The sequence below is a fragment of the Vigna unguiculata genome, chromosome 10, assembly GCF_037176805.1.
Source record: "Vigna unguiculata cultivar grain cowpea cultivar isolate G323 ecotype 2 chromosome 10, ASM3717680v1, whole genome shotgun sequence".
Lineage (NCBI taxonomy): Eukaryota > Viridiplantae > Streptophyta > Magnoliopsida > Fabales > Fabaceae > Vigna > Vigna unguiculata.
In genome coordinates, this window is record NC_140801.1 from 34,084,041 (window position 1) to 34,100,821 (window position 16,781).

The 16,781-nt window shown below is 38.5% G+C and overlaps 1 protein-coding gene and 1 pseudogene across 2 annotated transcripts; both read left to right on the top strand.

Annotated features, from left to right (window-relative positions):
• The first annotated feature begins 287 nt into the window (after window positions 1–287).
• Window positions 288–11,054, top strand: LOC114166351 (uncharacterized; annotated as a pseudogene). Its single transcript, XR_014985123.1, has 2 exons — window positions 288–1,993; window positions 7,623–11,054. The product of XR_014985123.1 is annotated as an uncharacterized LOC114166351 (transcript).
• A 2,772-nt stretch (window positions 11,055–13,826) lies between these two features.
• On the top strand, window positions 13,827–15,261 carry LOC146882421 (uncharacterized). The gene is made up of 3 exons (XM_085667399.1): window positions 13,827–14,168; window positions 14,212–14,946; window positions 15,055–15,261. The coding sequence occupies exons 1-3, from the start codon at window positions 13,827–13,829 to the stop codon at window positions 15,259–15,261; spliced, it is 1,284 nt and encodes a 427-aa protein (XP_085523525.1).
• The last annotated feature ends 1,520 nt before the right edge of the window (window positions 15,262–16,781 follow it).

The following is a 16,781-nucleotide window of genomic DNA, read 5'->3' on the forward strand; positions in this document are numbered from 1 at the left end:
GTTTCCATCATACTCATTGTAACCCGTAGAGGGTAATACTTATTCTATTTAAGGGAATTAATTAGTGAAACTTTCTAAATAGGTTGCTTACACTACAAAAATATTTAATTTTAGAAGGGATTAATTAGTTAGGGTTATAATAACCTTCAGTAAAATATAATATACTGGAGGTTTTAAAAACCCCAGTTAAGTACCGAGGTTTTTTAAAGAACCCCCATAAAATTTAAATTTTAATTAATTTTGTAATTTTTAATGTTTTAGAAACATTAGTGTATCAGTTGAGTGTTGTCTCAGTGCGGTGTTGCTTTCCTTTGTTGTGGTTGTGTCTCTATCGTCCTCTACCGCCGTCGCACATCTTCCATCTTTCTTCCTCACTTCTTCACTGTCTCAGAGGTGCAGTGCTGCTTTCCTTTGTAGCGTGGTCGTTTCTCAAAGGAGAAGATCGTTCTCCACTCTCCACCGTCTTCCACCACCGCTGCACATCGTTCTCCACCGTTCTTCCTCACTGTCTCATGGAAACTTCCTCCACCACCGCTTGAGATAACGAAGATTGCTCTCCCTTGCTTCCAATTTTGTTTTCATACTTCATCTCCTTATTTCGTCTTTCGATTTTTCTCTTTCGATCTCTCAATTTCGTTTTCATACTTCATCTCCCTTGGTTTCGTTTTCATTTCATTTGCTATTACGTTCGATTTTTGCTTTCGATTTTGCTCTATTTTCATTTCTCTTTTTGATTTTGTCACTACGTGCGATTTTGCCAAGTAACTGTGCCATAGCCATTGCAATCAGAGTGCGTTCAGATTTGCCATTGCCAAGAATCGTGCGTTCAATTTTCGTGCTCCTCTTTTCGTGCGTTCAATCGGAGTGCGTTCAATTTTCGTGCGCTCAATCAAAGTGCGTTCAATTTTTGCTCTTTCGGTACTTTCTTTAATTTTTCAGTTTCAATCTTTGTTTTGCATCACAGATGAGGTCTGTTCATTTTTATTTTCTAACTATCATCATCTTCAACTTCTTTTTTGGTACTCAACCTTTCATATATGTTTTTTTATGATTCTTTACTCAATTGCTAAATTGTGAGCAAATTTTGTGATTTCTTTGCCATACGCATGAGTTTGTTTTCATCACAGCATTCACGAACATGGAGAATACTGAAAAAGTTTTTTCTGCTTTGTCACTTCTTTGTTCAATTCTTTTTTCATCTCCAATCATAATTGATTATTAAGGTTTTGCACAGTAGCTTTCAAATAAAATATTTTGTGTTGTAGGGATATTCTAGCTTGTTTAAGAGATTCAAGAACACCATCGAATTTGTGAGTTTGTTCGCGAGTAACTAATGCATAAATCAATTATCCTATCACACTTTTTTTCCTATTCCTCCTGTCTGTAATATATATTGTATAAAAAATATTTATAATCTCTTAAATTTGCAAGAAATATTAATTACAAATTAATGCACAGCAATATTTCTTGAAGAAATTAGATTTACCTATAGTTATTTTCAAAATTATTTATTGATGCACAACAACATTTCAACAACATTTGCCTATTATCTAGTATGAACTCATATTACCCTAGCCTGAAACTCTATACAAAGCTGAAAGTGCTTGATTTTTTGTACAATAACTTCACCTAGGAGTTAGAAAAAGGGAAGAAAGAACAATGAAGATCACTAATGTAGAATAACACTTCTAAAAAAAATAGAGAATATGAAGGACATGGGCCTATAACTTTCTGCAGAATCTACATATATATCATCCTAGCATAGCCTAGAAAACAATGAGGAAAAACCTATCTGCATTTGGATTGATGAAAGAAATGCATGAATATTATATTTCTCATTGTGTTCTTAATGTATCTGTTATAAGAAGATAGAGACATAATAGTCAACCATTTATTTACGCTTATTATTAACTTCTTAAAATTAAATAGTTGGTACAATGTTCGTTGGCATGGTTCACGAAGTTGCTTACACCTTGCAATAAAGGGATACTTGGTGAGTACTTTAGTGGATTGTCCTTGTTTTACAGATTTTGGTATTGTCAACTACCTCACATTAATTGCCCATTTATTCTTTATTGGATGCTCTTTTGTCTAGGATGTTATACTAGCCTTCATGTTAGGACCAATCCCACTAATAATAACACTCTCATGCATTTTCCAAGTCCTTGCATGCATGTGTACCATGTTAAATGCTGCTACAGTAGTGGTGGTAGCAATGAGTTTCACTATCTCTGAAAGTACTATCAGATAGGAGAAAATGAAAACAAGGAAAAGAGGAAAGAAGAGTGGTTCATTAAAGAGAAATCACATTTGTGATCTAAGCCTAATTCACATCAGAATTAACATCGATTTCTATTCAAAACCTTAAAGAAAATAAGTGAGATTTAGATTCATATTTGAATGTTTACTCTACTATATCCAATAATATCTCGTTAGACTTTGGATCGAACAATACTCATACTTGAAAGTATGAGAATTTGTTTAACATAGAAGGTGAATGAGCACATGGGGGAGATAATAAGATACTTATCTGGTTAACGTTTTGGAAAGTATGTTAGGGATGAAACAGTAGAGAAGCACATGGGAAATGTATTGAAGGGCACTCAAAACATCCACACTGTAAGACCCGGGAAAATTAAATAGTTATTTAATTATTTATTTAAATAGGATGGGTAATGAGAACATTTAAAGTAATAAATGTGAAGAACTATGACGTGGAAAAGTACTGGCTCAAGTGGTTAAGAGTACTTTAATTGTGTGTGAGGACTTGGGTTCGAGTCCTATGTGTGCCACTTGGGTGTTATTTAAATTATGCATTTTTGTGTGTTTATATATTGAATGCGTGGGGATGATGTTAAATCCTTAGAATTGTAGGAGTCATCATGAAACATGTGTTGGTTGAATGGTTTGGCCTTGGTTGGGGTATATGCATGAGTGTGGGTTCAAACCTTGTTGAGAACTAACCTATCTTTCTTTTTAGGTAATTTAGAGGGCTGGACGCATCATGTGAGGGGACTTAATTAACCATTGAGCTTTATTTTATTTAAATTTTCGTTTAGTGGTAAAAAGGGGTAATTAGAAAGGTAGTGAGTAAAGAAAAGGAAGAGAATTATCAAGAGGAGGGGTATTAAGACAGGAGTGTGAGCGTTGGGTGGAGAGCAGCTGGTGTGGGCGTATTGTAGAGAGGAGTTGGAGAGGAAGAACGGTGTGACGGGTGTAAATCAAGAGAGGAGAAGGTTTTGCTTCAAAGCACACTCACCAATTCGGGTTTGGAGCGAGGATAAGAGGTAAGGGGAGTTGCTTCGCGTGCCATTATTCGTATTCACCTTATTATGTCTTGTATGATCATAAGTGCATGAATTCTCTGCCTGGTGTGTACTGTTTTTGCGTTTTCTGAGTTCTGCCCAGAAACCGCCTGGCGGGCATGCATGTGCCGTCAGGCGGTTCATCAGTTTATGGGTGGATTTGGTTCCTAATGGCTTAAATCGCCTGGCAGGGATGAATGTCCGCCAGGCGGTGCGACAGTGTTGCGTTTTCTGTTAAGTTTGCGTTTTGCACAGGGAGCGTTGGGGTTTCTGATTGTGACTATATGCGTTGATAGTATGAGTTGGTTGGAATTGGGGTCTGGTAATGTTTGAGAATACTCCTTTATAATTTAACATGGATAGGGTTGGATTATTGGTATGGGTGGAATCCAAGTTGAGTTATTAGGGTTCATAGGGTGGACGAAATTGAGGAGATTACGCCAAGAGAAATTGGGACAGTAAACTAGGTAAGATTTATTGGGTAATATTGTCTGTGAAGTATGGCTTGAATTCTGGATAACTTGGCATATCATGAGTACAACAACCTGGAGTTTCTCTGGGTTCTGATACACCGCCCGGCGGTGACTAGCTTGCCGCCAGGCGACATCGGGATCAGTGGCATAGTTAATGTTTGTTTTCGGGGAGTTGTGAAGGAAGAGGCTAAGAGTGATATTGGAACTTAAAGAAGGGTACAATAAGAAATAATACACTTAGGTAAGTGTGTATGGTAATGGGAAGTGGTTGACGGGGTGATTACGTGATGAGTTCTTGATAGTTGTGTTGGGTAAAGGAAGAGTATTGGATAGCATGAGTTAGTGGATTAGGATTGGAAAGCTTAGTATTCTGCATAAATGTTGTTAAATATCTTTGATTATTGGTTATAAGTTTTAAGTGTTTGGGAACTTGTGAGTTTAAACATAAGTTATGTGATTAGGTGAGATTGTGTGGAATAAGATGCATGGTAGTGCAGCGTGAAATGAGTATAATGAGAGGTGATTTGATAATGTTCCTAAACTGCAGTATTTGATAGTGAATGGCGTGCCTTGTTATTGTAGTGATGATTAACTGTGATAGAGGAGTGAAATAGAGTGTCTAAATGCCTTTAGTTAGGTACATGGGCTATACATGGGAAGGTGTAGGATTGGAGAATTTATAAATTCTGATAAGACAGTTGTGCTGTACGCTCTAGGACATGCTGGAATTGCGAAATTTACCATTTTGGGTGCCAAATCAGTAGCAGGAAGTTACTGGTATGGCGCCTGGCGGTCTGTTGATACCACCAGGCGATAGGAATCACTGGGAAAGACTCCTGCACCGTGTGGCGCCTGGCGGCAAGGGAGTGCTCCGTCAGGCGGCATTCGAGAAACAATGGCGTTGGAAGAGCGCTGGCGCCTGGCGGTGGGCAGGTACCGCCAGGCGGTCTGGGCCTGTTTCGCCAGGCGGTGTTGGCTGGTGCGCCAGGCGGCCGTGCACCAGGCCACGAGTTGTGTGTGTTGTTTTAACTGACAATGATGCTTTACTTGGATCGGGAGATGCTGTGCCATGAGCGGGTAGGTTCATGGATGGTGTTGACATGTGAGGATATGAACGGGGAGGTTCATATCCAATTACTCTCACGTGGGCATACGAGCGAGGTAGGTTCGTATGTTCCGTGCTCACGTTGAGAGATGCCACGTGCGGGGAGGTACGGGGGCTGGTGGATCACATGTGTTGGACTACGGGCGGGCAGGTCCGTAGAGCAGGACTACGAGCGGAGAGGTTCGTAGGGCAGGACCACGAGCGGGCAGGTTCGTGTGAGCATCATGTTCCCGAGTCCAAGGCTAACCAATTGTATGATCTGAAGACTGATAAGTCTTGGGGTTAAGGTCTTGGCCAAGAATTATATATAATAAGATGGGTATATGATCTATCTTGTGTTTTATATGTTTGTGATTTTATTTTCTCAGCTCACCCTTTCTGTTTGTGTGTGGCGATGATCGTGTAATTCGTTACACGGGAGCAGATGTTGGTACAGGTGGTGCTGAGGATGTTCAGATGGCGGAGTGAGGGTTAGCATGGGATTAGAGCTAGGATTTTCTCTTATATGTATTACTTTATGTTTTTATTATAAACACGAATAATGGGAACTTGTAATACTTGACTGATTATGTTATAAGTTTTGGTGCGTGCGTTCATGAAATTAATTTTTCCCGCGTTGGGATTTTTATCGAGATGACTATTAATGTAATTATTTCTTTTATTATTTATTTTTAAGTAATATTCCCTAGGGATGTTACACACACCAACTCCAAAATATATTGGGGTATATAATTTATATGAGGCAACCCAAAAAGTTAGAGAATACAGTAAAGATAACAACCCCATAAACAAAGCAAGAAAAGAAAAAGGGAGGGGAGGGTGGTCCTACACTCCCCTCTTACAAGTATCACACACTAGTTGTTAAAGGGAACCAAATAATGCAAAGTCTGATGGATCACATGGTCTAGAAAGCAAACTGACACCCCTTGCCTCCCAATTGCACATGCACATGCTCACTGTTCCCTAAGCCTCCTCCCACTACTAAATAACACCACCTTAATCCTTTTTTTCTTCTCTCTTATAATCACTTTTTTTTTCTTTTCCATTAATCATGCAAAGAAAATCACACCCAAACTGTCATCAAAAGTTCTCACAACATCTCACAAATCAGAAACCCTTTTTGTCCTATCTAATATTATACATAACATTAACCGAAAAGTAAACTATTCCTAAAGTGCGAGTAGCCACTTTAGGAATTTTGCCACCTTCTGCAACTACTTTCTTTGTTGGTAAAAGTAAATTATCCCTTGTTGATGTAGACTTTTACTTTCTTCAAGTGGGACTTTCATTCTCATTACACAATAACATTAGATTGAGGGTCTTTTCACATATATCAAAGGCAGAAACAAAGTTCTTCAACAAGACATTAAAGATCTTGACATGAAAGGCTTCAGCTACTCTATGTTTGCAATATCCATTTCATGAACTATGATATTTTTATGCATACATTCAATGCCTTGTCTTTTACTACTTCTACTTAGAAGGCAGAAACCATATACTGAAGAAGGTTTAACACCATAATTAACTATTGTGATTTTAAAAGCATCATTTCAATATAATAATCATTTTTATTACATCCTATTATTATAATTATTGCTATGACTGCTATGACGTGTTTGGTAAAATAGTTCATCTAGATTATATGATGTCTTTGAACACTTTCTTGAATTTAGATAGTTTCCACTCTTTTTTCCTATTTTAAGCTTTATTAATTCAGTGAAGCTATGCAAAAACAAACTGTGTAATATATATAGTACTTTTCTTAGAAATTGGTAGTAGTAGTGGAACCCATCTTTTTATTCTCAATATTGGCATTTCCTATGAATGAGAAAAAAATGATGTTTTGACTCGTTTCATCAGCGAACATATAACTTAATTTATTTAATCAGTGGGAATGAATTGATTAATTAATTTTTCATGTAAGAAAAAATGAGTATTTTGAACTTTCATTTCTGTGTAAGAAGATAATGGTTTTCTAGTTGTTTATATGTGCTTAAATGAAAAGTGAGAGAAAGCAACATGCACAATGAATAAATGGTTGGGGTCACTTGGAAAAATGACTATTTTCTTATTTCATTTATCATTTTAATGTAAATAGAAAAAAGTCCCACATCAGGGAAATTGTTTCATGAAATACAAAATCAGTCAAATTTATCAAAAATTCTAACATTCAAATATGCATGATTTTTAATATGAGATAGATCTTTTTAATCTTTTAAAATCTCTATCGAGTATTACTTCATTTTGTCATCTTCTAAAAAATATTTCTGGTGATCTTAATTATATATCATTCAATTATTGCTAATATTTAAAATTCGCAATTAAATATATATATATATATATATATATATATATACTTTACTATATAAATAAATGCAGTAAGAATAGATGACACGACAATTAATAAAATGTGATGTATAAGGGGGGTTTCCATCTCTTCCTGAAGTTGTTTTCATTGAAATTTTTCATCCAATTAATTTTTTTTAATAACAAACTTTAAACGCTGGTAAATTTGTAATTATAATTTTAAAATACACAATTAAGATATTATTTTTTAACTTTAAAATTTAAAAACAAATATTTATTTTTGTGTATTATGTCATTTGTACAGAGAAAACATTCGAATCATAGTTACATTCATAACCTTCCATATATCTTTGTCTGTGTCTGATGTTGGAAAACAAAGTTCACACATGCAAACTTTCTTTCCTTGAACACTGGCTTTGTGTTTGAGCGTAGCAGAAGAAGCATTGATGTCAAACGCAGAGAAAGCTCGAACTTTATTTGGAATTTCTCTCTCTTGGGACTCTAATTTAATCATCAATGCCTTTTCATCTTTATTATACAGCAATACGTGAAGAAGGAAAAGGACGAAGGCTCTTTGCAAATTCACCAACTAATTCAGTTTCTGGAAATAGAGTTAATGTAAGAATTTCTTATCCTTATATATTATGTATTATAGTTTAATCATTATATTTTATCCTTCTATTTTATTATATATTCCAAATTCATTCCATATTTGTAATAATGTTTAAGTTTCTATATACCGGTACAACTAGTTAACCATTTTGGTCTTAATATTTACTAATAATAACATCAGTAATAATAGTTCTACAGGTTTCTGTCTCTCACCTTTGCTTTCTTCACACAAAAATTATATATACATATGGTTTTTTCAACAAATGTTTACTTTAGATAGGAAAGGAGAATTCATTATTCTCCTTTATTATATTCATTATTGTTATCCTAAAATAATGTATGAATTATTTTGGCTTCAACAGACTCTATTTCCAATGGATAAATCTTGGATAGACATGCCAAGAAACACACCTTAATATATGGATGGCTTAAACAAATTTTTGGACTTTGCATTTGCTAATAATGGTGTAAGGGGGAAAATAGTATGCCCATGTCAAAAATGCAACTTTAACAAATGGCATGATCGTGAGTTAGTGTATGAGCACTTGATTCTTAAACCTTTTCCAAAAGGATATACAATGTGGCTTCTACATGGGGAGAGAAGAGGAGTAAATGTGACTGATGAAACACGTGTAATGCCGCAAGGAGATAATGAAATAAATCCAATGTTTGACATGGTTAATGATGCATTTAGGTATCATCAATATAGCAATGACACGGTGGACGATAAGGAAATGGGTCCAGAGTCAAGCCATGCCGGGAATGATGATATTGGAGATTTTGTTGAGTTAATGCAAGATAGTCAAGAGAGTTTATATGAAGGGTGTGATAAATATTCTAAACTTTCATTCTTGATCAAGTTGTATCACATCAAATGTCTTTACAAAATAAGTGACAAGGGAATGTCCATGATATTAGAGTTGTTGGCAGATGTCTTTGAACATGCTAAAATTCCACGCTCATTCTATGAGGCAAAGAAAACCATTAACAAGCTTGGTCTTCATTACACCAAAATCGATGCTTGTCTGAATGATTGCATGTTGTACTTTGGAGAAGACGCAAATAAGGACTTTTGTAAGAAATGTAAAACGTCTAGATGGAAGGCAAAAAGAAAAGGTACAATTGGTGCTACAAGTAATAAAAGAAAAAGGATTCCTGCAAAGGTGTTGAGGTATTTTCCTTTGAAGCCACACTTACAGAGGATGTTTATGTCCTTCAAAATAGTTGATCATATGCGATGTCATTCATCGGGAAGTACAAATGAAGTCATCTTAAGGCATCCAAGAGATTCTAAAGCATGGAAGACATTTGACTTTAAGCATCCTCAATTTGCCTCAGACCCTCAAAATGTGAGACTTGGTTTGGCTATGGATGGGTTTAATCCATATGGTAATCTAAGCACTAGCCACAATATTTGGCCAGTTGTGCTCATACCATACAACCTTCCGCCTTGGATGTGTATGGAACAAATTTCATTCATTCTCTCCATGATTATTCCTGGAAAGCGAGCTCCAGGAAATGATATTGATGTATATTTACAGCCACTAATAGAAGAGTTGAAAGAGCTATGGAATACGGGTATCAAAACTTTTGATTCATATGGAAGTGAAATGTTTGATATGCATGCAGCTATATTGTGGACCATTAGTGATTTTCCGGGTCTTGGAATGGAACACACATACTGGGTTGGCATGTCCTAGATGTAATTTTGACACAACTCCTAAGAAACTTATTAAAGGTGGTAAATTTTGTTTCATGAGTCATCGTCGTTGGTTAGATGGAAGACATAGATTTAGACTGGCTCGAATGAGATTTGATGGAACTATAGAAAATAGAAATCCACCTTTGGCGATCTCAGGATATGATGTGTTACAACAAGTTCAAAATATTAATGTTGAATTTGGGAAAGAACCATTACTTGAAGAACGGGCCAAAAGACAACGGGGAGTTAATCATGCTAAGTTAGACACTCAACAATGGCGGAAAAAAAAAGTATATTTTTTGAACTTCCTTATTGGGTAGACAACTTATTGCATCACAATTTGGATGTCATGCACATTGAAAAAAATGTATGTGATAATGTTGTGTCTACATTGTTGAATGATAGTTCAAATAAATGTAAAGACAATCTAAAAGCATGAAAAGATTTACAACTTTGGGGTATTAGACCCGATCTTTGGCCTAATGAGAATGGTAGATATCTCCCTGCTATATATACATTGACAAATGCAAATAAAGATATCTTTCTCAAAACTTTATATAAGAACATAACAGTTCTAGATGGCTACTCTAGTAACATTAGTAGATGCATTGATGTCAAACAACGTAAGCTTGGAGGATTAAAAAGTCATGACTCACATGTTTTGATGGAGCAACTTCTACCTTTGGCAATTAGAAAGACACTCCCTAATGAAGTTTGCTCAATTTTGATTGATTTGTGTTTGTTTTTTAGACAATTGTGTAATAAAGTTTTGAAAATGGATGAACTTGACCAACTACAAGGTAGAATTGTTCTCACATTGTGTCACATGGAGATGTTATTTCCTCCTTCCTTTTTTACGGTCATGGTTCATTTAATTGTTCATTTAGTGGAAGATGCTAAGCTTAGAGGACCCATCCAATACCGATGGATGTATCCCATTGAGAGGTATCTTGGAAAATTGAAGTCGTATGTCCGTAATAAAGCACAAGCAGAAGGATCAATAGCTGAAGGAAACATGGCTGAAGAGTCTTTAACATTTTGTTCTAGATATTTAGATGGAATTGAGACTGTATTCAATCGATTGCATCGTGTTGATGATGAACCTAATAATGTGTCTTGTAATGTAAGTACATTGTTCCCACCAATCAGAAAACCAGTTGGGAGTTTTACTTATTTCACTCTATCTACAAAGGAAAAGCTGCAAGCACATCGTCATGTGCTAACAAATTGCCCCATAGTTGACCCATTTATAAAGTAAGTATTTATAGAGCAAGGCGTTTTTATATATTTGGTTTTTCATTTAACATTAGATAACATATTTTACATGTTTCACATAGAGAATTTAGAGGCATTATACGAACACAACTAAGAAGTCGCACACGATCTTCCTCTGTGATAGACAAAAGGGTTCATAAAGAATTTGCTGAGTGATTTTCACGTCGTGTATGTATCTTTTCTCTAGAAATCTTTGATTTATGAGTATGTTATAATTTATATGATTCTTACTTTTTGTGTTTTAAATAAGGAATGAATCATTTGATATCCATTCAGATGATTGGCCATGGGTCCTATTGATTGTGCAAAGCGATATAATGCCTACAATGTTAATGGGTTCAAATTTCATATATTTGAGCGTGATCTATGGCTTAAAACACAAAACAGTGGAGTATTTGTAAGACCCGGGAAAATTAATTAATTAAATAATTAATTAATTAATAAATGCAGGAGGAAGGCATCTTTATGACATTAATTGTTGTTTAATATGATGTGGAAAAGTACTAGCTCATATGGTTGAGAGTACTTTGATTGTGTGAGAGGACTTGGATTCGAGTCCTATGTATGCCAATTATGTGTTGTTGTTTTATGCTTTGTTTTATTAATATGAAAAAGTGTGGAACTTGAAATGTAAACTTATGCTGAGTGTGTATATCATCAAATGTGAATTGGCATAGTGGTTGTGCTTTGGCATTATGAGTGGAAGGTCATGGGTTCAAACCTTGGTGGGCAAAGAATAAGCTTTATTTTTGCTAGCTATTACTTGTGGTATGAATGTGAAGGGGTAAAGAAAACCTAGCAGAAGGGTAACCATTAGGTGCTGAAAAATCACTCAAGAAGGGACTTGAATAGCCATTAATCTCACACTAAAGCCATTCCCGTTTTATTTTTAAACCCCGTCTCAAAGGCACCTATAAAAGCCAAAATTTGGGTAAAGGGAAGGGTTTTGGCATTTGTGGTGAACTGCTATAGAGAGAGGCACGAAATTGAGAGTGTGGGCAGAATTTTGGGTGTCCAAAGGCTGAAGCAAGAGGGAGGTTTGAATCAAGGTGTCTGTCTTCTCAATTTTGAGCACTAATTCCAGGTTAGGGGAGCTTTTCTTTGTGCGTGTGCATTACGTAATATGTGTATGGTTCTGTGTCATGGATTTCACAATTGATTTATGTTTGGCATGAAATTCGTGTATTATGTGCAGTGCTTGAGAGTTTGATTGGTTTGAGGTTGTGTGCATAACCTTGTGATGCATTATATAATTAGAATGAGGGTTTTGGTGTTGTTATTTTTAGGTTATGGCCAATATGTGGGTTGAGAGGATTCAAATGTGTTGCACTGCATATATATATAAGGCTTGATTGATGATACAAATTGATTGAACATGTTTGGTTGCGATTTGGGATTGGTTTGGGTATGTTTCGAATGATTGTGTGCGTGTACAGAGGCAAAACCCTGCAAGTCTCGCCCAAGCGAGTCCATCTCGCCTAAGCGAGAATTGCAGAGCTACTCTTCTGATTTAAAGGTCTTGTAGCTCGTCTAGGCGAGCTGTGTTATTGTTGAGCGAGTGACACTCTCGCTTAGGCGAGAGTGGTTCACCTAAGCGAGATAGCAAGGAAATGTGCTCATTTTGAGCGCGATTTCTCGTCTAGGCGAGGGTTTGTGGGTTTTGAGCGAACCAGGATCTCGCCCATATGTGATGCTTGTTTGCGTTTTAGCTCAGGCCAGGCTGAGAGCGAGATAACGTGGTGTGGTCTCTGCTTTAAGCTCGCTCAGGCGAGTTGGGTTAGCCTAGGCGAGGCTGAGAGCTTAGTTTGGGCGATGGGTTCTTAGCCTAAGCAAGTTTATGCGAGTTACTGTGTTTCATGTGTTTGTGAGTGTGTGTTTTGGTTATTTATCATAAGGATGGATTGCATATGCATGTGGTGTGATGTTTGGGCTTGAAGGACTAAGTCCAATAGGGGTCTGGGATGTGCTCGATGGTTGGACACATGATGGGCATGAAACTGGTTGAGTTCACGTCGGCTACTAATGGGCGAGGAGTCCTTAGTATGGTGATTGCATGTGTCAGGCGCACGATGGGCAAGGAACTGTTATGTTTCCGTTGGCTACTATTGGGCGAGGAGTCATTAGTATGGTGATTGCGTGTGTGCCAGGGTCCAAGTGTGAGACTTGGATGGTTTACTACAGACGAGGAGTCTGTAGGGCAGGACTATGAGCGGGATAGGCTACGAGGGTTGGACCACAAATGAGTTAGTTTCGTGGGAGCACAGGAAAGTCCCAAGACTTAGTTCATGCATATGACTCATGAAGGACTATGAGGTCATGGTTTGGGTGATTTGGAAATTATAAAGTTAGTTATGTTGTTTTGGGTTGGGAAACATATTTATATTATGTTTTGTTTATATATGTTGTGCATAGCTCACCCTTTCTGTGTGTGTGTGTGGCGATGATCGGATAACTTGTTATTCGGGAGTAGATGATGTGACAGGTGGGCCAGGAGACACTTAGACGCGGAGCGAGGGCTAGCAGGGGGATAATTTTGTATATGTATATAGATGTTTACATTTTTAGTTTTGAGAAAATTATGTAATCCCTTTTGGGAGTCTTTGACTTTTAATTCGGTTTTATGAATTATGGACTCCTGGATTTATGGATTTTAATTTTTAAAATTTTAAATTTCCCGTGTTTTGGGAAATAGTTTATATTAAATGCAGCACTTATTGAATTTTGAATTTTTATTTATTTAATATTAGTAATATTCCTTAGGAATGTTACAATTGGTATCAGAGCAAAAGTTTTGAAAATATTTTTAAATATTTTGGGGCTAGTGGGGAGTGAGCTTATCGATGTGTTGTTTGTGAATGTTGTGTGTTTAATGTGAAAAAATGTGTGGTTTTGTTTGACTAAGCGACTGATTTTTAACAGTTGTAATGTGGCGTATCCAGGCTATGGCTACTAACAGGAGGAGGAGGAGCAGTGGCGCTGATGACATCGCTGAGGCGATTCACCGGATGGTGGATGCGATGCAGCCACCCGTAGCAGCGTAGCCTAGGATGGCGATTGCACCAGTCAGGGTGCCGACAGTGGAAGATTTCTTGCGCCACAAGCCAGTTGAGTTCACTGGCAAGGCTTCCCCCGATGAAGCGGATGCATGGCTCCGCAAGTGTGAGAAAATCTTCAAAGTGATGAACTGCGAAGATGAATATAAATTGTTGTTCGCTGCGTACCTGCTGAATGGGGATGCTGAATACTGGTGGGCAGGCATGCAACAACAGATGGAGAATAGTGAAGAGCCAGTGACTTGGGCCAACTTTAGAGCTCATTTCCTGGAGAAGTACTTTTCAGATACGGCGAGACAGGACAGAGAGGCTGAATTCCTAGCATTGCAGCAGGGAGTGTGTGAATAGATTCGAGCACTTGGCGAGGTATTCTTCACAGAACATCACGGAAGAGTGGAAGTGTTTAAAGTTTGAGCGAGGTCTCAGATTTGAGCTGAAGAGGGTGGTAACCCCTTTAAGAGAGAGGAGATTTCCCATCTTGGTGGAGCAGGCCAAGAGTGCTGAGAGTCTTGAGAAGGGCCATGGTCCTATTGTGAGCCGACATCAGAAGAATGTCGCGGAGGCTAGGCAGATGAAAAAGCCGTACAACCGGCCACAAACATCTCAGGGTCCCAGTTGCTACCAGTGTGGCGGACCCCACCTGAAAAGGAATTGTCCACAGCTGGCAAGTGGAGTAGGAGGGTCAAGCGATCGTCGCAAGTGTTTTATATGCGACAAACCTGGACACTTCGCCAACAATTGTCTAGAGAAGAAGAGTCTTAGCACGAAGAAACTAGTCGCATCGCCAGCAGAGCGAGCTAGGGCAGCGGACAGAGTCTTTGCCCTGACCACCACTAAGGCTACACAGTCGGGTAATCTCATCCTTGAACCTTGTGTATTGGTTGGTAATTTGGTATTGGTGTTGTTTGATTTCGGGGCAACCCATTCTTTTATTTCTAATGTGTGCGTGGGGAGATTGCAATTGGTGACATGTGATTTGGGATGTGAGTTGCTTGTTTCAACTCCCTCCTCAAGTCAAGTGGCTACCAGTTCAGTCTGCGTTGGGTGTTCTATGGAAGTGGCAGGTTGCAGATTCAAGGTGAACTTGGTGTGCTTGCCTTTGGAGGGACTGGATGTAATCTTGGGGATGGACTGGTTGTCTAACAATCACGTCATAATTGATTGTGGACGGCGCAGTTAGGTATTCCCAAAACATGAAGGACTGGAGTTAATCTCGGCTCAGAGGGCGATTAACGAAGCAAAAGCCGGAGCCACCTGCTTTATGATAGTGGCTCATGCAGAGAAGAATAGTACTGCCAAGAAGGTCAGTGTGATTCCAGTCGTGGAGGAGTATGCCGACGTATTTCCAGATAAATACCCCAGTTGCCACCGAGTAGGGATGTGGATTTCTCCATTGATCTCATCCCTGGAGCTGGCCCAATATCCATGACGCCTTATAGAATGGCACCCGCGGAGTTGGTTGAGTTGAAGAAGCAAATAGAAGACTTGCTTGAGAAGAAGTTCATTCGGCCAAGCGCGTCACCCTGGGGAGCACCAGTACTCCTGATAAAGAAGAAGGACGGCAGTTCAAGGTTATGTGTGGATTACCGTCAGTTGAATAAGCTGACCATAAAGAATAAGTACCCACTGCCGAGGATAGACGATCTGTTAGATCAGTTGAGGGGAGCCGCAGTGTTCTCTAAGATTGACTTGAGGTTTGGATATCATCAGATCTTGGTCAAACCAGAGGATGTGTAGAAGACGGCGTTCAGGTCACGCTACGGGTATTATGAGTATGTAGTGATGTCATTCGGGGTGACAAATGCTCCTGCTATTTTCATGGACTACATGAACAGGATATTCTGACCATACCTGGATCAATTTGTTATCGTGTTCATTGACGACATACTGATATACTCGGAGAGTCGGGATGTACATGCAGATTATCTGAGAGTGGTGCTAGGAATTCTAAGAGAGCATAAACTGTATGGGAAGCTGTCAAAGTGTGAGTTTTGGTTAGATGAGGTACAATTCTTGGGCCATGTAATCTCAGCCCAAGGTATATCGATGGATCCAGCGAAGATTAAAACAGTGGTGAAGTGGGAAAGGCCATAGACTGTGACTGAGGTGAGGAGTTTCTTGGGCCTGGCAGGTTATTACAGGCGGTTTGTGGAGGGATTCTCTAAGCTGGTGAGTCCCTTGACTCAACTCACTAGGAAGGACCAGCCTTTCTCTTGGACAGACGAGTGTGAGGTCTGTTTTGAGGATATGAAGAGGAGATTGACCACTGCACCCATATTAGCTATTCCTGACACTGCCAAGACGTTTGAGGTATATTGTGATGCTTCATACAAAGGTCTAGGTTGTGTGTTGATGCAGGAGAAATGGCTTATTGCTTATGCATCTCGTCAGCTGAAGGTGCATGAGAAAAACTATCCTACGCATGATTTAGAATTGGTGGTGGTGGTTTTTGCTCTCAAAACATGGAGGCACTACTTATATGGGGCACAGTTTCAGGTATTCAGTGATCACAAGAGCTTGAAATACTTGTTTGATCAGAAGGAATTGAATATGAGACAGAGGCGCTGGATGGAATACCTGAAGGACTATGACTTTGAGCTGTTATACCATCCTGGTAAGGCTAATATCGTAGCAGACGCTCTGAGCAGGAAGAAATCTCATGTGTCTGCCATGATGATTAAGGAGTTGGAGTTGATTGAGAAGCTGCGAGATATGAATCTGGGATTAGATATGGAGACAGATCACATACGATGCAGCATGTTGAGGATCACTAATGAGTTCTTAGATGAGGTTCGGGTGGAACATGGTAAGGATCAGGAGTTGCAGCATATCATTAGTGAGTTGGGCACAAAGAAGAGAAAAGACTTCAGGATGGGTAGAGATGGCATCTTGCGATTCGGAGAGAGGGTGTGTATACCCAGAAGTCGGGTATTGAGGAAAATGCTCTTG

Bases quoted from the DNA above. Each gene is read 5' to 3' on its own strand.
- LOC146882421 (XM_085667399.1), top strand. From the start codon at position 13,827: ATGGCGATTGCACCAGTCAGGGTGCCGACAGTGGAAGATTTCTTGCGC. The intron at 14,169-14,211 runs GTGTGTGAATAG...TATTCTTCACAG, and splicing joins TCCTAGCATTGCAGCAGGGA to AACATCACGGAAGAGTGGAA. The intron at 14,947-15,054 runs GTAATCTTGGGG...ATCTCGGCTCAG, and splicing joins TGCCTTTGGAGGGACTGGAT to AGGGCGATTAACGAAGCAAA.